This window comes from Carassius gibelio, chromosome A11, assembly GCF_023724105.1.
Source record: "Carassius gibelio isolate Cgi1373 ecotype wild population from Czech Republic chromosome A11, carGib1.2-hapl.c, whole genome shotgun sequence".
In the NCBI taxonomy this organism is placed as follows: domain Eukaryota; kingdom Metazoa; phylum Chordata; class Actinopteri; order Cypriniformes; family Cyprinidae; genus Carassius; species Carassius gibelio.
Window position 1 is genome coordinate 10035901 of NC_068381.1, and position 23355 is coordinate 10059255.

General features: G+C 37.5%; 2 protein-coding genes across 8 annotated transcripts in view; both read left to right on the top strand.

Annotated features, from left to right (window-relative positions):
• The window catches only part of LOC128022260 (IQ motif and SEC7 domain-containing protein 1), a 158063-nt gene extending 148661 nt beyond the window's left edge, over positions 1-9402 (top strand). For 6 of the 7 annotated variants that reach the window (XM_052609619.1, XM_052609620.1, XM_052609624.1 and 3 more), the window contains 5 exons: positions 175-274; positions 634-795; positions 971-1147; positions 3403-3452; positions 5439-9402. In XM_052609619.1, coding sequence (XP_052465579.1) covers positions 175-274; positions 634-795; positions 971-1147; positions 3403-3452; positions 5439-5975 — 1026 coding nt within the window. In that variant the 3' untranslated portion in view covers positions 5976-9402. The remainder of the gene's footprint in view (positions 1-174; positions 275-633; positions 796-970; positions 1148-3402; positions 3453-5438) is intronic. The other variant, XM_052609625.1, reaches the window with a different exon arrangement.
• A 1233-nt stretch (positions 9403-10635) lies between these two features.
• On the top strand, positions 10636-20627 carry LOC128022273 (complex I assembly factor ACAD9, mitochondrial-like). Its single transcript, XM_052609641.1, has 18 exons — positions 10636-10900; positions 11096-11189; positions 11610-11711; positions 11791-11897; positions 12020-12120; positions 12206-12284; positions 12378-12552; positions 14479-14552; positions 14645-14720; positions 14826-14896; positions 14990-15109; positions 15192-15320; positions 16248-16327; positions 16431-16557; positions 16831-16908; positions 18835-18963; positions 19619-19691; positions 19932-20627. The coding sequence occupies exons 1-18, from the start codon at positions 10721-10723 to the stop codon at positions 20030-20032; spliced, it is 1896 nt and encodes a 631-aa protein (XP_052465601.1). The 5' UTR covers positions 10636-10720; the 3' UTR covers positions 20033-20627.
• The last annotated feature ends 2728 nt before the right edge of the window (positions 20628-23355 follow it).

The following is a 23355-nucleotide window of genomic DNA, read 5'->3' on the forward strand; positions in this document are numbered from 1 at the left end:
CTTGTTGTTATGACTGTGAAATGGTCAGCGAGACATATTTAGTCTAATATGATGTCAGCAATTGTGTGCATCATGTTTCCAAAAGACAATCAGAAAGTGCTACTCAGCTCAAAAAAAAGAGCCAAGGATAATTAGGAACAGATGGGATCCTAATGTGACATGCTTTTGATTCAGGTCACTAAGATTTTCCAGAAGAAGAAGAATTCGGTGACGTACAGCTTCAGGCAGTCCTTTTCTCTATATGGGATGCAGGTGCTTCTGTTTGAAAACCAGTGTAAGTAGCCTCAGCAAAGGGTCAAAGCCCTTCTGACCCCGTGTTGCCCTTTTCTGGATTGTGTTTTCCATGTTCGTACAGTTTACAATGTCAAGTAAAAACCAGGCTTTTCACTGCACAGAAAAACGTAAAGCAGGTGTTAAAAGTCATAAAATGGTTCTGCTGTTGACTGAAAACGAATTAATTTGCACAATCGGAGTATTGTATTACGATGTATTTTGCTCACAAAAAGATTAAAATATCTGTCTTATGCGAAATGTGAGAATATCGGTCAGCGCGTCCCTCTGAAAAGGGCACGTCTGAGTGCTGTCAATGAATTGGCGGTCTGAAAATATTTCTCTCGCGCTGCTGCTTTTCAGATTACCCCAATGGAGTGCGTCTCACTTCAGCTCTTCCAGGCGCGGACATCAAAGTTCTCATTAACTTCAACGCCCCCAACCCGCAAGACCGCAAGAAGTTCACCGATGACCTGCGGGAGTCCATCGCAGAGGTGCAGGAGATGGAGAAGTACAGAATAGAGTGTAAGCAGCTCTTATTCACTTTCATTACATTGACAAGAGTGACCAGTATAGTCCACAGAAGAAAGGGGCTCGAACAACGTGCCTGTTTAACAAATTGCACAGCAGATGTGTCTAAATGCAATGAAATGTGTGTGTGAAACGACATGATCTTTGAAGCTGAAATCGTTTAATGCAGCTGAACTGGAGAAGCAGAAAGGTGTTGTCCGTCCCAGCATTTCCCAGAGCTCAGGGCTGAAGAAAGAGACTGGAAATGGCACTCTGAGTCGCACCAGTCTGGACGACAGTTACGCCATGGGTGAAGGCCTCAAGAGAAGTGCCCTCAGCAGCTCTTTACGTGACCTTTCAGATGCAGGTAAGTGTACAGACCCACATAAGATATGTCATGTGTTCCTGGCTTTTATTTTGTGCAGTCTTGTCCAAACAATACTTCGCCTCTTGCCAGAGCACTGAATGCTTGCTTCTAAATTGGTGTTTGTCCACAACCATTAGTGTAGCCTTAATTATTTATCAATTAGTGCTGGGTGATATTCATATAATATAAACAAGATTTTATTGCCAATTTAAAATGAAATTCCAACCTGCTTTGTCATTGGACTTGTTTTGAGATGAAAATCAGTATGCAAATACATGCTTTGGTTATTTTAACCAGTTTTTTTTTTTTTTTTTTTTTAACCAGTGTTGTTATTGTTAACTAAAACTAAAACAAGAATTCTTAAAAAACAGTTTTTGGTAAAAAAAAGAAAAAAAAAAAAAGAATATGATTTTTGTTTTATAAATAACTTAGACTAAAAATATCAATTTTGCCTTGGCAGCTAACTGAAATAAGTTATTAAAATAAAAAAATTAAAAAGGCTAATTCAATATATTAATAAATACTATATTAGTACATAAATAATAATAAAAAAACGTATTTACATAAAAATTGTATGTATCTCCATGGCCTCTTGGTTGAGTTTTTTTTTTTTTTTTTTATTTCAAAGCAAATACACAAATATCAAGATATATAATACAGTTGTATTGTCTTTAAAATATTACATAAAGATGCTGATAAAATATCTAAATAAATGTAACCTGTCACCCCACCCTATTTTGAATGTCCTTTGCCATGGCTAATGACGCTAGATGCATCCTGCCAAATATTATTTTCCACATTAGTTGTTTTTTTCCCTACTCTATAATTGAACCTCACACAATTCACAAGCTGTGATATCTTTTCACCCATGGCAGTCACTACACTGAGAAAAAGGAATAGTGTGAAGTGTGACCTCATGCTTTCTCTGTTAGTATATGATCATTTAAGAGCGCAGTCACGCTCCATACGTGTGAATTGAACTCAACCGAGCTGACTGCTGAGTCTGATGGCAGGAGACATGACACATTTGAACTTGAGAGATGTCTGACAAAGCTATGAACATCCCACTCCAGCTATCCTCTACAGTGAAAACACTGAAAATGTGTGTAATATCTCTTAAATAATGCAATCAAGAAATAGTTCACCATTCTATTCAATATTCTGAAATTTTACAGTTAGGATGTACAGTAGATGAGTTTGTTTCTTTAGCAGAACAGATTTGGAGAAAGTTGTATTACATCACTTGTCACCAGTGGATCCTCTGCAGTGAATGGGTGCCGTCAGATTGACAGCTGATAAAAACATCATAATAATCCACAAGTAATCCACACTTGTGAACTGAAAAGCTGTCCTCTATCTACACTATTGCTTTTTCCAGTGTAAAAGTCATCTCAAATAAATATGCCAGTGGATTTGAATTGAGAAGACAACAGGGGATGGACTTTCTCACTGGAGGAAGCATCAATATGGGTTATGGATTTATTATCATCGCCAGAAGCTACAGTTTGAAGTTAAAATGTCATTATGATGGATTTGTTTCTTAAATAAACACGGCTTTTCACTTCACAAGACATTAATTGATGGACATGTGGGTTACTTGTGGATTACGGTGATATCACCTGTTTGGACTCTCATTCTGACGGCACCCATTCACTGCACAGGATTCATTGGTGAGCAAGTGATGTAATGTTAAATTTCACCAAATCGGATAACAAACTCATCCACATCTTTGATGGCCTGATGCTAAGTACATTTTTTGGTTGAACTATTCCTTTAAGACAAAGCTATGTGTCTAGAAGATGAAAGCTCTCCTAACATTGTCATTCATTCATTCAATACTTACTAAAGATTGAGAGTGGTTTCATACTGCCAGTCCAGGAGGCTGCCATATTTGTATTTGTCCATACATCAGAAATAATAAAGAAAATTTTTCCCACTGTTTTTGCTTGTTTTTGTTCAGGTGCTGCTGCAATCTAATGTAGGGAACAGTTTGCTTGTAGTCATCAAAGCCCAGTTTGCTTAAGATACTTGAAGATGTTGAAGATGTAGCTCTATCCTCAGTGATGTTAGGACCAGTATACCCTCATCCTTTGGCCCTTTAAAAGCTCCTGACCCACCTGACTCTACCCTCCCTCCTGTTAAACAACAGTATATTCTGCCTGTAGGCAGGCAGGATATATATGCCTCTACACACGCCTCTATATATCTGACTGTTCGAGCGTGCTTTAATCTATCATATTGCATGTCTCGCTCAGGCAAGCGGGGGCGCCGCAGCAGTGCAGGATCTCTAGACAGCAATATGGAAGTAAGTACCGTAATTATAGGATGCAAGAATCTACAACAGGTTGCTACTCTGTGTGACAATGTTGCATTTCGAAACTGCAACTTTGCTTTATTTTCTTCTCTGGTACGTCCACTATCTTTTCTTTTCGTTTGCTTCTTTGCTCAATAGTTCCCACTGTCTATATGTGTGTGGTGTTTTTTCGGACTAAGTAGGCCACCCTGCATGCACGGGCTGCCTGTTCATGTGGAGCTTATGTGGAATGACTTGGAATTCTGCCCCTGTGGCTCGCGTCACATATCATAACATCTCCACGGTCCAACTTAGTCAGCATGACTCAACTAATGCAAACATCCCATGTCACGTACCGTGGGCTGCGTATGTCTTTTTATTTTCACAAATTGTTTCGATTTGATTCCTGGTGGCATGTTTCATTTGGCTTCTGCAAGTGAACAACAGAGTGTTCCATTTGAGCACTTCAAAAAGTGCAAGTCTTCATTTCCTCACAAACCTCCAACCACTTCACCTCTCTCTCTCCAGCCCTAAACACCTTTTACCTCTCGGAATGCCTTGAAATTGTTTCCCATCCCATGCAGATAAGAATAATAAAGATGAGGGAGTTTAGCAAAGGTGGTGCTTTATTAGACTGGATTTGGATTGTCATCCTTTTTGTCCATATAGGTTATTATGTGTGCCAGTTTGATTGGCAACCCATTCTGGAATGCAGGATAAGCCCATATGCTTGCTTTAACAATACTAAACGCTGACTAATTTATCTTAATATTGCTAATCTTGCTTGTTTCAGCTTTTGCATGTGATGCATGGCTTTCAGGGATCTTCTTCAGTCTTTAATAAATGCATCAAAAGAGTACTTTTATGAGAGACAATTTTTTTGGTCAAAATTACACTACTATTCAAAAGTTTGGGGTCAGTGAGATTTTTAAGGATACATTTTAAAGAATTTGAAAATACCAAGGATGCATTTATAATGTTACAACATATGTCTATTTAAAATAAATGCTGTTCTGTTGAGTCCTTAAAAAAGACAAAATATAAAATACAAAATATTTCTTGAGCACCAAATCAGAATATTTGAATGATTTCTGAAGAATCGTGTGACACTGAAGACTGGAGTTATGATGCTGAAAATTCAGCTTTGCCATAACAGGAAAAAATGTAATTTTGATATATTCAAATAGAAAACATTGTAATTGTAATAAAATTTTATAATTTTATTTATGGTTTTACTGTATTTTGAACAAATAAATGCAGCCTTGGTGTACAAAAGAGACTAATACGAAATTTTCCATTTACCAGTCTTACCAATTGCATTACTGAATATCTGTTTTATGACCTGAAATATGTAATTATTAAGAATGGGAATCAAATAATTTGTTTTTAATTAAATTACACTTAGTTTCTTTTGTTAAAGATTTTTACTTAACACATTTTTTTTTTTTTTTTTTGTTACATTTTCATGATTTTTATTATTAATTAAAATAGCAACTTATAATTCAGTTCTGTTCTGAATATGTGTCTTAAACTACACTGCTTTATAAACAACTAATCAATAGCTACACTGTTTTAAGTCTCTTTTAACAGTTTGTGGTTCTTTTTGTTTTTGACATAAAAGTAATGAAAGTAAAGAATCAAATTGATTCATTCAGTGAATGAGCCATTAGACTGATTCAAACCAATACCTCCATTCTGGACCTATTTAAGAGTCTTTTAATGATTCATGGATTGGTCTGTATGTAAGACCTGTTAACAAAACTAAATGTCATGAAAATCATTGCTGTTTAGTTTTTTTGTTTTGTTGAAAACAGAAAAATATATTCTTGGTTCTCAACCCCAGTAATTACATATTTAAATCTCGTCAAATGAGCATGTAAAAAATTTGAGTGCAGAATGGGGAATATTAATGCAACTGTGCTCTGGACTCATTGAGCATGCTGTACATATCTTGTGTTTAACTTCTTCATTCTTATTCTTTCCATCGTTCTCCTACAGGGGTCCATCATTAGCAGCCCCCACATACGGCGTCGGGCCGCTTCCAGCCGCGACTGCCCCTCCCGCCAGCAGTCCATCCCCAACTCCTCTTCACTCCTGGGCTCCCTGTTCGGCACCAAGCGGGGAAAGTCGCCCTCTTTGCCTCCCCAGCCCTCCCACCCAACACTCATCTCTCACACCCCTCACCCTACCAACCTGCACCACACAGCCCGTGACGGTGTCACAGTCACCGAGACCCAGGCCCAGATGCACCCCCACCACGCTCAGTTTTGCCACTTGCAGAATCCCCCTCCGTACCACCACCACCATCACTACCACCCCCCAGCACACATTCAACACCCGCCCCACCAATACCACCCTCCTCCTGGCCCTTCGTCCTCTCACAGCCTCTCGCACGGTCCCCACAGCCACGTGCCACACCCCTCGCACCCCTCCCTCTCCCAGCATGCACCTCACCACCACAGCCAGCCTCCGGCCCCTCCTCCGGTGGCCAGCAGCACCAAGCCCAAACACAGTGGCATTAGCACTGTGGTTTGAGCCCCTCCACAAACTCTTTCCACTTGGCAATGGGACCATATTTGGCGGGGTGACTATTGGGCCTCTCTTTAGATTGTAACGTGCAACGGATTGTTGTTGCCTACCAGAACACAAACAAAAGGGCACCTTGTCACACGTTTCAACTCATCCAGTACCCGTTTCTCCTGGAAAGGGGAGCCACACTGTGTAGCACCTGCCTTCTCATTCGGGGTGTCTAGAACAAAAATCATCAGTTCTTTCCAGTAATTGCTCAAGCTATAGAGCCCCAGATAAAGCTGCTTCTTTTAGGATTTCCGAGACTTTCAACCCTCTCAACTTTGGCGGTGAAGCAAAAGCATGCGCAAAAGACTGTGGCAATTGTTTCCTTGTACTTAACTACCCAAATGCATTATTAAATTGCCTGCTTATTAGTTTGCAGAAACTAAAGAACAGTTTGAAAGAAGGGTCTGTCGAAGTCGGTCACAACGAGTGGAGTTCCAGTATTTAATGTAGCTGTAGACCACACATTTCTGTGATATAGTTAGGGGACTATAACGTGCCAATTATTAAGCAGTGACTAAGTTATTCCAAAAAAAAAGAAAGAAAAAAGATTTGCTTTGTGTATGTCGTGCATATAGTATTTTGTAAAATAATAATAATAATATTACCAGCTATTATTATTATTGTTATAAGACAAAAATGATCCGAAGCCTCAGATAAAGTCTCAGTGTATTCTTGACATAGGAGTTAGTAGTTTTCACTGATACTGATAAAAATGGAAATTGTTGATTGCCTTGAAGTTGGAAGATTCTCCTGGAATCTCCGGCTTGCGTTTCGCTCCACCTCCTTTGGGATCTACGTAGCGCAAACCAATCACAGGGACTGTGGGAAGGGAAAGGGGGAGGGCGGAACAGGTGAGCTCACCGATGGATCCTCCACGACCTCGATTCGTCGGTCCCGGCCACCGCTGCAACATGGTTTTATTTTTTTAACTATTTTTTTAGAGATGAATAAATCAATATGAAAATAAATGTTTATGGTAAAGCCGGCGTGATGGAGAAGGCTATTTTGACGTCTGACATTAGAGGTAGTGTTTGTGTTGGAGGGAAGCAGGCTGCACTTCAAAGCTGATCGAGTCCTCTCCCCATATTTCAAGAGTTAGTTTGTGCAGAGATGTTGATTTTTCTCAGCAGGCTGAGCGTGTGCCCTCTTCTGTGTGGAAATGAAGTAGATTTGATACATATTCTTCTGTCCTCCTGTGAGAATGCCTTTCACTTGCTCAGAAACACAGCTAATGTAATGTAATCTAATGTAATGTAAACTGCATATAATATGTAGGTGTGGGTCAGATGGATGTGTTCTCACTCGGAATGGATTTGGACATGTTTTTTCACACATATCCCCTCTCTCGGTTCAGTTTTTGACTTGTTTTATACTGTAAGTAGATAAATGGTGACGGAGCTGTGATTTGTGTAATAGTTTTGTGTGTCAACGCTCTTTTAACTCAAGCACAGAGCTTCTGAACAGCACTTGTCTTTGTAAATAATCACTTAATGTACAGAAACCACGGCTGAAATGAGCTCGCTCTCTTATACAAGACCCGTGTCAGCAGTTACAACATTTGCTGTGCGTTGTTTCTTTTCTTTTTTTTTTTTTTTTATTAATCATGTGCAATATGTATGTTTTGGTTTTGTAAATTCAAAATTTTAACCAGTTGATTCCTTGGTTGGTTTGTCTATTGTTTTTGTCATATTTCTAATATCACACATCAAACCCCATATTGTTTCTCGCCCCCACTGACATCTTGTTCTCCTTGGTCTCTGTTTTACCTGCAACCTACAGTCAGGAATGTCGACTAAAGTACTCTTGCATGTATATTGTACAAAATATTCTCTAGATATTGCATATTTCCAGAGATATTATTAGTGTTACAGTTGACCGTTGTTAAACGAGTGATGATGAACATATTAAAAATCTCTAGACTTCTCTTCATGCAAAACGTCTTTATCCTGTTTCGTAACTAAATAGATTCACTTAGGAGACATCTGTTTATTGTTTCTCTGGGCTTGAAAAATCAAACACTGATCATTTATAAAGAAAAATATTAGCCTGTAGCCAAATCGTAATGAAGTGCAACTGGGGAACATCCGTAACACAATAATAATACAAATAGAAGCTTACGGATAATACGGCATAAATCCGTGTCTATGTCATTATCAGACTTCATAAATAATCAGACTGGGACAGACAATCTCTATCTACAAGTACATTCATCTGAAGCCATTTCTGACTAAATAACCCACCATAAAATCTAAGAGCTATCAACAAAATATCTCTTTTTGTTTTTTTAAAGGTTTTTCACCTTTGTGTTGAATGTTTTTCATGGATTTCAGTGCAGTGTATTGTAAAAGAATTGTGGTCCTTCATCTTTGCCAAAACGTCACAAAGCTTTGCATGCAGCTGATGCCTAGCACCTCTGGTTGAAATGTGAGCTCATTTAAAGATGAAGAAATGTCCTTTCTTTTTATTATGTTGTTTTTTTTTCTCACCTTTTATTTTTGTTGTTTGATTGGTTGGTTTTATTGTTTTGTTTTGCTTTTTTAAGTGATGTTGGCTTGCTGTTACATTTTATGCTGTTCCACTGCATCTCAGCGTCTATATCATTTGTTAACCCCCTAAAAAGCTCTCTAAAAAGTAATGCTGCCAAATAGATAAATCGCGATTAATCACATCCAAAATAAATGTTTATGTTTACATAATAGATATGTGCACTGTGTATATTTAAATGTGTATATATAAGTACACAACTATACATGTATATATTTAAGTAATATTTACGTTTACATATTTACATTGTGTATGTGTGTGTGTATGTATATATATGTATGTGTATTTATGTATACATATAAATATACACAGTGCACATATATTATGTAAACAAACTTTTATTTGGGATGCGATTAATCTAGATTAATCAGTTTGACGGCAAAGCCTGTGTCTCTGTATATATCACAAACCACTGTGAGAAAATTAGAAAAAAAAGTATATCATATATAAATCTAATATGGATGATAAAGGGAAAGTGAATCGGTAGGATTTTGGGTTGACCTGTACATAGTCTGTATTATACCTTTTTGTTTTTCGCTCAGCCATCGCTTTGACTTGTCCTTTTCCACCTTAAAGAGACTCATACTTACATGACACTGCTTCTGCTACCAAATGTACTTCTTGACTCTGTCATAGGATCTTCTTTAATAAGCTGACTGTTACATAACTCTCATCGCCTTTAATGTGCGTCCACTCATACATTTCATTTTTTTAAATGACCAAACAAGGAGAGGATGGTTTTAATATGCATTTTGTTTCTAAGTAGATGATGAGACCCTATTGATGTTTAACTATAACTGTGATCATGTTGAGAACATGAAATAAAACAATATACCGAAAATTCCTAACTTGTATTGTTCTGTATTAAAGCACACATTGCATTGATTCCTCAACATGTTCTGTGAATCTCAAAAGCCATTTTATGAACGTATTCTTATATCGTATTTATTTATAAATCATGAGAAATACCTTCAAAACTCTACAAGGCCAAGTTGAATTCATCCTACAAGTACATTTGAGTCATGAGTGAGGTCATTGCGTTGCTCGCGTAGGTTTGGTGATTCTCAGAATCCTTCCAATAGTCTTTCTCATTCTGACATATTCTTATTCATTCATTTCTGTTGATAGTGATCAAACTAAAGCATTCTGTGAATAACTGATAGGCTAGTCTCTATCTTCTCAGTACTCCTTGGGAGCTTTTGTGAGCTTTGATGAACTTGAGTTTCTTAGTATCTTTATATCAATGGATGTTAAACTCAAGGCCAGTACATCTTACTTTATGCACTGGCATCCATACATAAGATCTGAATTACACGTTAGGAGCCAAGACATCATACAAACGCTTTGAAAACTTTTCAACATTGCTGATGATGGTAATATTAAATTATGTTTATTGAGCAGCAAGATATTGAAGTCTGGAGTGATGACTGCTGTAAATTCAGATTTGCCATCACATTACATTTTAAAATATATTACAATAGAAAAGAGTTAAGTTAAATACTGTATTATTGATTAAGTTTTTTGATCAAATAAAAGCAGTCTTGGTGAGTATAAGAGACTGCTCATAAAAACATAAAAATCTTACCAACCCCAATCTTTTGAATGGTAACGTTAGATGTTATTAAGGCTGAACGCCTCAAGATTTATGGTTACGTGAATAAAATGAACAGAACATCGGTTTTCATGAATGTGACCTACAGTCAGGCTGTGAGAAAGAGACTCTGTGCCCTTTTTATCTGTGCCTGTTTGGCTGAGAAGGTTTGGCTTGCTGTAGGCTATAAATAGAGCAGCTTTGAGGGTTAAATCTTCATTGTCAACACTAACGGCGGCAAATCTGCCCAAAGACCGACTGGGAGGAAAGAGACCGACTTAACTGCTAATAACAGTTATTTCAGTAATGTTTGACCACAGCATTTCAAATAAATCGACGCAAGTAACATACTGCGATTAATTCAGTGACAGTGACTACATAACATTCACGAATCACGATCAATGTTTTCACTCAGCAATTTGCGTAGTGCGGGTAAATACTGACATCTGCAGGGCATGACATGAACTGCACCGCGGTGGGCTCGTGTCGTCATCAATGTGAGACAAAACTGGGTGAAAGGGTTTTCCAGCCAGTCGTAGGGTGATTGGGGTGAATCTCTACGTTGAAAATGAACGTGAACAAACTTTTTGGTTTGACAAGGTCGGTCAGCTTCGGGAGAAATGTGTTCGCTACACGAGTCGCGCAAAAAGGAGATTGTGTGCATCACTTTCGGTCGCGGCGCTTCATTAGATCAAGTGCGAGGAGTTTGACTTATGCCAAAGATCTGTTCCTGGGCAAAGTAAATAAGGTAATGTCAACAAACTGCAGAATAATTTGTTGTGATACTACTGACCACTTATATGTACAGCACGATATGTAATCAATAATGGTGACGACAGTGTTAATAATATTTATTGTTGTTATAGTGAATGATTTTCTTTTTTGTTAGATATTCTGTATAAGATTGCACTGCTACATTAAAATTATATATACATCTTTTCAGGCTGAAGTCTTTCCCTTTCCAGAAATCAGCAAAGAGGAATTAGAGGAGCTAAACCAACTTGTTCAGCCTGTGGAGAAGTTTTTCAATGAAGATGGTGGGTAACTTTACACAACAAGCGTGTATTATTGTGGTTTTGTTTCATTATCACAAGCTTTCATAAGTGCATATGTTGTACTGTGTTATATTATACTTGCATGTATCCACTTGTGATTGATTTCTCCCTGTATAACAAAGCATTTTTCATTTTAAAAAAGAAAAACTTTAGTGCATTAAATGCAGTTAGTTAACAATTAATAATTCATATTAATTTCAGAAATAGATTTGTGCTAAACTGTAAGTAAGGAAATCTGCCATTTGTACAAACGAAATATAAAATCTTTTACATCATAACCTTTTCATTTTTATTTCCTGTGTTATTACCTTATTTCAGCTTTTGCATTTCCCTGGATGTTATTCATACAAATGACTGACAAAAATGTTTTTTGTCTCTGTGCATGTGCAAATATCACCATAGTTGATTCTAAGAAGATTGATCATGAGGCTGTGATTCCTCCTGAGACTCTGAATGGACTAAAGGAGCTGGGGCTGTTTGGGATCCAGGTACCTGAAGAATACGGTGAGACTGACCTCTGACTTTATACTTGGGACAATTTCTTACATACCATCGGAGAGTTTCATCTTCTTGTTTCTTCTAGGCGGCCTGGGCCTCTCAAACACCATGTATGCACGGTTAGGAGAGATCACGTCTTTAGATGGTGCTATTGCAGTCACCCTTGCAGCACATCAAGCCATTGGTCTAAAGGTGAGCAAATGAGTCGGTGTTTCATTGCGAGTCCTGTATTAAAGCAATAGTTTATGCATAAATTAAAATTTGCTGACGGTTGATGATTTCAGAACAACTTGGTTATAAACTCTTCATTTTAGGGTATACTGATCGCTGGAAACGATGCTCAGAAAGCAAAATACCTGCCCAAACTAGCAACAGGAGAGCATATTGCAGCTTTCTGCCTCACTGAACCTGGAAGGTACAGCATTAAACCTGAGATTAAGAACTGATCCTTTTTGGAATCTGATTATTATTTTTAGATTAAATGTACTCTCATGTGTTAGCGGCAGTGATGCTGCATCTATCCAGACACGTGCCACGCTGACAGAAGATGGGAAGCACTTCTTGCTCAATGGCACAAAGGTGACTGCTTCAACCACGTCATTGTGTTTAGCTTCGTCAAATCTCTTCATTGCATGATTTTGATTACCGTAAATGTTGATGTTTGCTCTCAAGTTTTGGATCTCCAATGGTGGCTGGGCAGACATCATGACTGTGTTTGCCAGAACTGAAGTCGTTGACAAAGATGGTCAAAAGAAAGATAAGATCACCGCTTTCATTGTAGAGAGGGCGTTCGGTGGTGTCACCAGTGGCAAACCTGAAGACAAACTGGGCATCAGAGGCTCAAACAGTAAGTTCGAACCTTCACCTACTTTTGTGCTTGAAGCTGATGTGGAAATGTATTAGTCATTGAATATTATTCCACCTCAAAGCTGGAGAAAAACATGGACTTTTCAGCCACAGTTAAAAATCTCCTGAAATCACAGTGCCCACAAAAATATTAAACCACACAACCAAACACAATGTTTTCAACATTTTTAATGAGTACATTTCTTGAGCACCAAATCTGTACTGAATGCTACGGTGGCCGAGACAGCTCAACACGCTGCAATTAATAAAACACATGCAAATTGAAAAAACATCAGCAAATGAAGAAAACATCTTCATCAGTTTGACAACACAAGTGCTGCAAATCATCACAACACATGCATAACGAAACGTGCTGCAAATCATCACAACACATGCATATAACGAAACGCGCTGCAAATCATCACAACACATGCATATAACGAAACGTGCTGCAAATCATCACAACACATGCATATAACGAAACGCGCTGCAAATCATCACAACACATGCATATAACGAAACGCGCTGCAAATCATCACAACACATGCATATAACGAAACGCACTGCAAATAATCACAACACATGCATATAACGAAACGCGCTGCAAATCATCACAACACATGCATATAACGAAACGCGCTGCAAATCATCACAACACATGCATATAACGAAACGCGCTTTAAATCATCAAAACATGCATATAACGAAACGCGCTGCAAATAATCACAACACATGCACATAACAAAACGCGTTTCAAATCATCAGAACACATGCATAAACGAAACATGCTGCAAATCATCACAACATATGCATATAACGAAACGCGCTTCAAATCATCAAAACACATGTATATAATGAAACGCGCTGCAAATCATCACAACACATGCATATAACGAAACGCGCTTCAAATCATCAAAACACATGCATATAACGAAACGCGCTGCAAATAATCACAACACATGCACATAACAAAACGCGTTTCAACTCATCAGAACACATGCATAAACGAAACATGCTGCAAATCATCACGACATATGCATATAACGAAACGCACTTCAAATCATCAAAACACATGCATATAACGAAACGCGCTGCAAATAATCACAACACATGCATATAACGAAACGCGCTTCAAATCATCAAAACACATGCATATAACGAAACGCGCTGCAAATAATCACAACACATGCATATAACAAAAAGCGCTTCAAATCATCACAACACAACACATTAAAGTTAGCCATCTTGAGTAACGTTTTACATTTAATCATGTAATTATTCAGCTTATTTAGGCTAATAATATCCAAAAGATAAAGGAATCATGGTTTTAAAAAACACCATGAAAAAAAACTTCACCTTTCAGTTCACCAACAACTCCACTGACCAGTAGCCACTGCACGATAAGCAAATCCAAGTCAGGTCCAACACTTTTTGAGGTCTCCTTGAAACATTTCCATTGTGGTCAGTGCTATTTGCAGTGCGTTTCGTTATATGCATGTGTTGTGAGGATTTGCAGCGTTTCTTTATTATGTATGTGTTTTGATGATTTGCAGCGCGTTTCGTTATGCATGTGTTGTGATGATTTGCAACACTTGTGTTGTCAAACTGATGCAGATGTTTTCTTTATTTGCTGATGTTTTTTCAATTTGCATGTGTTTTCTTAAGTTGCAGCGTGTTGAGCTGTCTCGGCCACCGTAAAATGATTTCTGAAGGATCAAATTACATTAATGGGACCGGAATCTCAAACCATGTGCCTTTTGTTTCAGAATTTAACAAATAGACATTCCTAGTAAATTAAAAGATTTCACAAAAAATTTTTAGGTTATATAAAAAATGTAAAAATTTATTTTTTATTCAAAATTAAGTTTTGTATCTGGGCACATTTTTTGCATGAACATTCATTGAATATTTCTACATTTTTCTATAGCCTGTGAAGTTACATTTGAAGACACCAAGGTGCCAGTTGAGAATGTAATTGGTGAAGTTGGCGGTGGTTTTAAGGTGATCTAAACACACAGCACTGCACTTTTATGTTTAAACACCATAATGTCATGATGTTGTGTTGACACATGACATGTACGCATCATCTTTAGGTTGCCATGAACATCCTGAATAACGGCCGCTTCAGCATGGGCAGTGCAGGTGCAGGGATGATCAAGAGGCTGATTGGTGAGAACATGATTTATTGAAAATTCACTCTTTCTCACATCCTTGTAAATATCTAATCGATACATCCTTTTAATTTAAATTAATTTACCTTCCATGTAATTCCAGAGTTGACATCAGAATATGCAGGCACGAGAAAACAATTCAACAGGAGTCTTTCTGAGTTTGGAATGATTCAGGTATGTGTTACATGTCATATTGAAAGATTCGGTTGTTATTTATGTAGTTTATTAATAGTCCACAGCATATGGTTTTATTTTGCTTTGGCACAGGATAAGTTTGCTACCATGGCCCTGAATGCGTTTGTGATGGAGAGCATGGCTTACCTCACTGCTGGAATGATGGACCGACCTGGAGTCCCAGACTGCTCTCTGGAGGCTGCAATGGTCAAGGTAAAGAAACCTGAAATCATCATCACTTGAACTTTGTCTTATTATAAATGAAAAACAACACACTGGTGCAATGATTATTCAGGTCTTCAGCTCTGAGGGCAGCTGGATCTGTGTGAGTGAAGCCCTGCAGGTTTTAGGAGGGCTTGGCTTCACCAAGAACTACCCCTATGAGCGCTACCTCAGGGACTGCCGTATCCTCCAGATATTTGAGGTACAGATTAACTTGTTTTTTTTTTTTTTTTGTTTTTTTATGTACACACCATTTCAGAAGAATGGGGCCAGAGTCGTCGTTTTTTTTTTCTTATGCTGAACACAACTACATTTATTTATTTATTTATATATATATATATGTATAATATCCCTTTGATTGTAAACCTGAATTTTCAGCATCATTACTCCAGTCTTCAGTGTCACATGATCCTTCAGAAATCATTCTAATATGCTGATTTGCTGAGTAGTATGAAGCTGCAGACTTGGAGCCTGCTGCATCTACAGTCCCGCACCCAAAGTCCCACATTCTCAGACCCCTTGCAACCCGATCTCACGGCAATTCGTACATATTTTAGGAGGTGGCTAATTCGTACGACCACACTCATACAAATTCATAAGATTTTTGCCAAATCATACGTATTTTACGAGTTGCGCAATTCTTATGAATTTGTACGAATGACCTACACCTAACCTCACCCCTAAATCTAAACGACACAGGGGTTTAGACAAATCGTACAAGTGAGGTCGTACAAATTCATATGAGTGAGGTCGTACAAATTCTTACGAATTAGCCACCTCTTAAAATACGTACGAATTGGTCGTGAAATACCATTGTGCATCGATCTCGAAAAACGAGGAGGCTGAAAATGCGGGACTCTGGGCTTAGGACTGTAGAGTCAAAATAAATATTTTGTAACATTTACTAAAAAGAAAAAAGAAAAATTTATTTAAAAAAATTTTAAATACATATTTAAATTATATTGTACTTAATTATATTACTGTGATCAAACAATTGTTAAAAAAAAGTTTACAAAAAAAATGTCCGTAGTTTTTGACCACCAGGGGGCATGTTGTCACAAATGCAAAGCACAGAATGAACATGCAAAAACAATTGAATATATTGTGTTATTTTCTTTCCTGCTTTAAGGGCACCAATGAGATTTTAAGGATGTACATCGCACTTACTGGAATGCAGTATGCCGGAAAAATACTAACAGGAAAAATAAAGTATGTAAGAAATATAATACATTTAATTGCTAGTAATTTATAATATATTTATTTGAAAGTAAAATAACTGCACACTTTGTTATGTGACATTGTCTTCTCACAGGGAGATGAAGAAGGGAAATGTGGGGGTGGTGTTTGAAATTCTGGGAAAGAAATTGAAGGACTCAGTGGTGAAGACGGTGGACTTTGGACTGACCGGCAAAGATGGTGTTGTGCACCCCAGTCTGACGGTACAGAACCAATGCTGCCTGTGCTCGGTATAGCTGTAATCTGTCATAATATAGAGTAAATATATAAAGTATGACCAATGTACGTCGTGGTAATAATAACAGCAGCGCAGTGATGTCCAGTAAAAGTCCTATCACCCTCACATCAGATCTTGCCTAGTTCTCCTGCCAGTCACATTTCATCAGCCTGTCTGATCTCTCTATTAAACCCGTGTGGTCAGTTAATTGAGCCCAGCTCATTTTCAGAGGAGTGATGATGTCATCTTTCTCCCACAGGAGAGCGCCAAAATGTTTGAGCAGAACGCTGCACACTTCGGCTCCACTGTAGAAAGCTTACTGTACCGGTATGGAAAGGTAAAGTTGTGTGAAGCTGTTATTTATTATTTATTGCATTATTTTTAAACTTTTGAAGCAGTTTTAATTTTTAAGAGATTAAATTATTACTAAGTTTTTCAAAATTGTTTACATATTTTTACTAAAGATCTAAATGCTTTTTATCAGTCCTGCAGAATCTGGATGGTGGATCATGTTTTTGTCAACTTTTTCTTTATACATGAAAACATATTTATAATAAGCTAAGCCTCATAGTCACCACTCCCATCAGTCTCATTTTCCCCACCATCAGTTTTTAATCCCACTTTGTGCACATTCCACGGATGCTGCCAGATCATGAAAAATTACCAGTCTTTTTTTTTTTTTTTTTCTTGTAACTCACAAGGTAATTAGCGTGGGCCATGAGCGCTGCTGGGACCTCGTCTCTGGTCCCTTCTTTTCTGTTGGGCTGAGGTAATGCTCATGTGTGACACAGCTGGCCTCACGCTCTGTTTTCTGAAAGAACGACTGTGTGGCCGTGCTTTTGTAATCAGACTTCAGTCACAAGAGAGCAGCCTGGAACTGCTTCAGATTTCCACACAGGTTTTCCTGTTGGAAAGCACTATGCTTCATCTTCATCCATTCTCATAGGAAACACTTAAAAAGAATAAATCCCCCTGCTGCAGTGTTTTTGCCTACATCCTGTGTGAAATACAAACTGCAGAGAAGCATGTGTTTGTCTCTTTATGGGAGTGACTTTTAGGACAGCCTTGATTTGTTCTACTTTGAATGTCCTAAATCACCTGAAGTATCTTGAAATATGATATTGAGATTGTTTCATTCTAGGTACAGACAAATCTGTGCTTTTACATGATTTATATATATATATATATATATATATATATATGTATATGTATATGTATATTATTTTTCGGACTATAAGTCCTGAGTATAAGTTACGTCAGTCCAAAAATACGTCATGATGAGGAAAAAAACATATATAAGTCGCACTGGACTATAAGTCACATTTATTTAGAACCAAGAGAAAACATAACCGTCTCCAGCCACGAGAGGGCGCTCTATGTCTTCAGTGTAGGCTACAGGAGCACTGAGCAGCATAGAGCGCCCTCTCGTGGCTGTAGATGGTAATGTTTTCACTTGGTTCATTTTTAGTTCATTTCTCTTGGTTCATGTCAAATTAATTTTGATAAATGAGTCGCACCTGACTATAAGTCTCAGGACCAGCCAAACTATGAAAAAAATATAAAATTTATTTTTTTATTAGAAGTCACTGTCATCAAGACTATGAAATAACACAAATGAAACACTTTTATCTAAGTGTTAGTTTTGTAAAAAGATTTTTATTTTTTATTTAAAAAATTTTTTTTGGTGGGGTATTTTATAATTATCTGCAATGCTAATTCCAAGCTTAAATATTTGGATCAAAATGGATTTTAGGATCATAAGAAACATAAATTCAGTCAAGTGTGTCCAAGCTTTTAACATACTACTGCCGTTCAAAAGTTTGAGGTCAGTAAGATTTTGTTTTTAAAAGAAATTAATACTTTTATTCAGCATGGGTGCTTTTTTGGTAAATAGTTTTAAAATGTTACAGAAAAAGTATTTCAAATAAACACTGTTCCTTTAAATATTCTATTCATTGAAGAATCCTGAAAAAAAAGTAATATTAAGCAGTACAACTTTTTTCATCAGCGATAATGAAATAAATGTTTCTTGAACACCTAATCAGCATATTAGGATTATTTCTAAAGGATTATTTTAGACTGAAGAATGGAGTAATAGCTGATGAATATTGAAACTTTTACACTTTAGTGTAATAGGAAAAAAAATCAAACCTTTATGAAATTGTTGCATGAACTTTATTGATTCTTATAGAAAGCATTTTGTCAGAAACTCCTAAAATTCACTTCTGCATCTTAGAGTTTCCCTTTACTTCATCTGTTTCAGACAATAGTTGAGGAGCAGCTTGTGCTGAAGAAAGTTGCAGATGTATTAATTAACCTCTACGCCATGACAGCCGTCCTGTCCCGGACCAGTCGCTCCATCAGCATCGGCCTGCGCAACCATGACCATGAGGTAACTGACTTTTAAAGCCTTCACACTGAGGTCACAAGGTCACTTTCAAAACAAGACACGTTAAAGAAGCGTGTTACCTCGACCTGTAGACGGATTCTCAGTTTTGAGACATGAAGCCTCTAGACTTCAACCTTTTTGTTCAGTGTTGAGTCAACGAAGGATGCAATGTTGAACAAGTACGGATCAGTTCAAAAAAGAAGATCCAGTTCATTTACTAGACCCATTTAGAGGACTAAACTTGAAAGGATAATTTTATTTGTTTGTGGGTGTTTCTTCTCAGAAGTGGATTGGTCCCGGGAGGCATTTCAATAAGCTGAATTTTAATTCATAGCAGCAGAGCTGTTTGGATTCTGCATGAGAGAAACAATTGACGGAAACAACTGAAGGACTTGTCATGCTGTGATTGTACTGCTTGCTTGCATATTGGCTTTATCTGACCCATAAATAGTTATAGAAGGTTATACACAATTAAAAAAAAAACATTTTGTAATTCTTTTATATTTTCCTGTCTGATCTGCTTTTGTTCAGTTGTTCTTATGTCAAAGAGTGTAAAATAATTTTGCCAACAAAAAACTCATAATCAAGGAAATTTGCTTGCACATTAATTTAAAATCTTTAATGTAAACAGCTTTAATAAATCTCTGCTGGCTTTCAGGTGCTGCTCACCAACACTTTCTGCAAGGATGCTCATTTCAAGAACAACTTCTTGTTGACTCAGCTTCAGAAAAGTGAGTAAAGTGCACAGCCATAATTGATACCAGCCCTTCTAGTTTTATTGCATAGCAAGACAAAGCACTTGCACATGTTGTAGAATTTTCTCGACAACCTTACAAAACCATAAGTCAGTCGCTAACACTTGCATAAACTCTTCATACTGTTCCAATTACCATCTGCCTAATAACTCCAATCAATGCAATGCATAAGATCAGAGCATTCAGTGAACAGATCGGGTTGTGTGTTCTCTCCAGATTCCCCAGAGAACAACGATGCCAACATAAAGAAGATCGCCCAGGAGGTCATAGCCAAGAGGGCGTACGTCTGCTCACATCCTCTCGACAGAACCTTCTGACATGTCTGAAAGGCTTCCCGCAACCTTGTTTCTCAGTTTAACCCAACAAAGTTTAGAGTAACTGCTGTGATAATTAAATGAAATAGACTTGTGTTTCTCAGAATATGCAGTATTGATTGAGCCTCACTCTCCAGTGTTTTAGTTCTCTAAGTTTTCTATGACATATGACATACTGTCACCTAAGTGCTGCTTAATATTCGTCAAACAACATAAAATCCAAGTGATTGTGAAACAATACCTTTAATCCACATGTAAAGTGATGTCTTTGTTGTTTCTCATCTCTATGATTTTTGTAGTGGGCAGTTATCATAGGTACATTTCTGTTCATTTTTGAGTATTAAAACACTATGCTTGTGGAAAAATAAGAATGTGGCCTCCAGTAATCTCTGTTAAAAAATCTAAATGTTAATGTCAGAGCAGTTTAAAATGTGAATAATTTTTTTCTTGGTTTTGCACTGCAGTTCTTCCAGAATGTTCTTTTTGTTTATTACGAGAACTTATGTAAGTAGTGTGAATGGTTCTTGCTTCTTTCCAAGTTGGGGTGCAGTCATTTAGCCTGTTATTAATTATTAAAACAGTACAAACTGAAGCACAAGGATTGTGTCTAACAATTGTGTCAGGCTGTGGTTCTGAAAGGGTCCAGGAGCAAATGGAATATTGGCCTCCCTCTCTGCTGAGCCAGTCTTTTCAGAAGACTGGACCACAGGAATAACGGGAATAGGCTGAGAACAAAAATAAAAACAGGGATTTGATCTCAAATAGTCATCCTAAATGAAATCCTGATGTATGTTTTTTAAAGACGTTGCTAAAAAGAACATTATGTTGTCTATTTGGTGTAATGCAATGTGTTTATGTGGTTTTGTGCAAGTGTTTTTGTTTGTTCCCTGCATTTCGAAGATGCTTGTTTTACAAACAAGGCCCAGTTTGACGCCGGATTTGCATATCGTTTATTTCTTAAGGATAATGCAGTCCCAACGAAAAAGGTCACGATCGTGTGTTGGAACCGCAGGCGGTGAGTAAAACTGCTTCAAATATCTCTGTGTTGTTAACTTAGCTATTGGCGTGTAAGCAAATCAAGTAAACAACATGCGATGTTGTCTTCAAACTGCACTTTCCACATGTAACGTTACACCTTAAAAAAAAAAACAAATATATACAGTTTCAATACATACCACATAGAGACATCCTGCTGTAGTCGTTGCTGCTGCTGCTCGTTAAATTTCAGCCTCTGGATTCTGATTCTGAATCATAAATATATGCTGAATCTGACTGTTAGCCATGGTTTGTTTTGGATGATGGTTTTTCCCTCACGGTAATGTCACAGCTTCCAGCTCTCAACGCAAAAGCCTACTCGCGCTTGTGATTATTTAGCTCCGCCCACACGTCACGCCTCCAGTTGCTCGGGTTTTTCCGTGAAAAAAACGGTACAGACTATCTTTCTCTTATAAATATAATAAAACTAAAGACTTTTGGAGTTATGAAGTACTACTCTATAGGTACTTAAGATTAACAGGATATTGAGTGAAAACGAGCAACCCCCCACCCCTTAAGGAAAAAAACAACAACAGCAGTGTGAACCCAAGTTCGGAAGACTGCATTCACATCATCCAAACGAACCAAACTCTGACGTCAAACGAACCCAGGTGCACAAAATTTGATACCAAATTGCAAATTTGTCTGTTAGGAGACATAACAATCTGTTCTGTCCATGTGATTTCTAAAAATGTTTTAATTTAATCTAATAATAAGGTTAGTCATTTTCAAAATCCTGATATCAGATCCATAGCTGCCTGGAGGGTTGGCTTCAATTTGTTCCCATTTGAGAATGTTTTCTCTTCAAGTTTGTTCACAAAAATAAAAACATTAATCCCATGTTAAAAACAGCTGACAATAACAAATTGTAAAAACATAAAGATACAGGTTCAGATTCTCATATATGAGAAACTGCTAATGATAATATCAGTCTGTCATCTTTAAGGTTCACATTTTTGGATGCTACGCTCATGTTCAGCAGGTAACAATAATTTACAGACTCTGAAAGGCAGATGAAGGACATGCTTCTAGATAACACTCTGTGTCCCATGAGTCAATCAGCATTAGCCCTGTAACCGTACTAGCAGCTAGATACAGTCTTAAGCTCTAGGGATCTGTAAAGAGGTGGGCATGGAAAGTAAAAACTCTAACTCTAAATCTTGTTACTTAAACTTTCAGGAATGCCCATAAAGTTGACATTGCACTGAGAGGGAAACATGACACAGATGGGGGTAATATGGTGGTATCGCATGACAACAGCACCTTCCTTAGCTCCTCTATAAAAGCATCATCTGGGCACTTTGGGTGCTGGTAGGATTCAATGCTCTTCTTAAAATCTGGGTAGAGATGCGAATGCAAGTGGAGACCTAGAAAGAGATTAATGGTCACATTTCGCCAAATACATCTTAAAAGGGATATAATCTAAAAAGGCCAAAGAACCTGCCTAAACACATCACAGAGATTTTTTTTCACTGTTTCCAAACGATTTGATATTTGCTAAAAACTTTCGTAAATCACTACTTACCCTGTGGATGTCGTCAATATTTGCCTGGAATAAAAAATGCGTTCAATCAATTGCTAATTCCTGCTAATCCAAACCTTTATTTGATTTTATAAGCATATCAGTCATTCATTACCTGAATGCAGTCCTTCACATTTTTACCCTAATTCTGTTTCCATTGGAAATATCCTCTTTTAAAGTTTTCTAGATGTTATCTTTCTAATGTTACCATGATCAGGTATATCCTGAGATTGCTTGGTCTCTGTTGCCAATCATAACTCTCCTCTCCTAAAATCCAATCCAAACCCATTGCTTAAGCTTAGAACCGTGTTGGCTGATGGGAAAAGGTCATGGTGCACTACTTCTTGAAGCTTCTTGACGTGGCAGATGTGGCTTACACTAAAAGATTAGTTGTAAACATTTACATTTACAATCTCAATGTTCCACAATATTTGTTTCACTAGGTTTAGCAATTACCACAATGGATAAATCTACCCCACAGCGCTCAGGAATAAGGGAAACAGCCCCTAAATGGCTAGCTGCCTCACTAAAGTCATGTTCCTGTGTATAAGATTCATAAGAGTGGGTGAATACAAAAGCTGTTGGCTACTACTGGGGTTTTTTGGAACATAAAAATAATTTTCAGATTTTTTGTAAGGATTTTATGCTAGTATCTTGCTCTATAAGAACATGTAAACTTGAATGTCTCTTCTGAGGTTGCTAGGCTGAAACTACCTGCAAGGAGAGTTGTGAAACTGAGTTCCAGTGACCCGGCCTCCTTTTCCTGTTT

Bases quoted from the DNA above. Each gene is read 5' to 3' on its own strand.
- LOC128022273 (XM_052609641.1), top strand. From the start codon at position 10,721: ATGAACGTGAACAAACTTTTTGGTTTGACAAGGTCGGTCAGCTTCGGG. The intron at 15,110-15,191 runs GTAAAGAAACCT...ATGATTATTCAG, and splicing joins TGGAGGCTGCAATGGTCAAG to GTCTTCAGCTCTGAGGGCAG. The intron at 16,909-18,834 runs GTAAAGTTGTGT...CATCTGTTTCAG, and splicing joins TACTGTACCGGTATGGAAAG to ACAATAGTTGAGGAGCAGCT.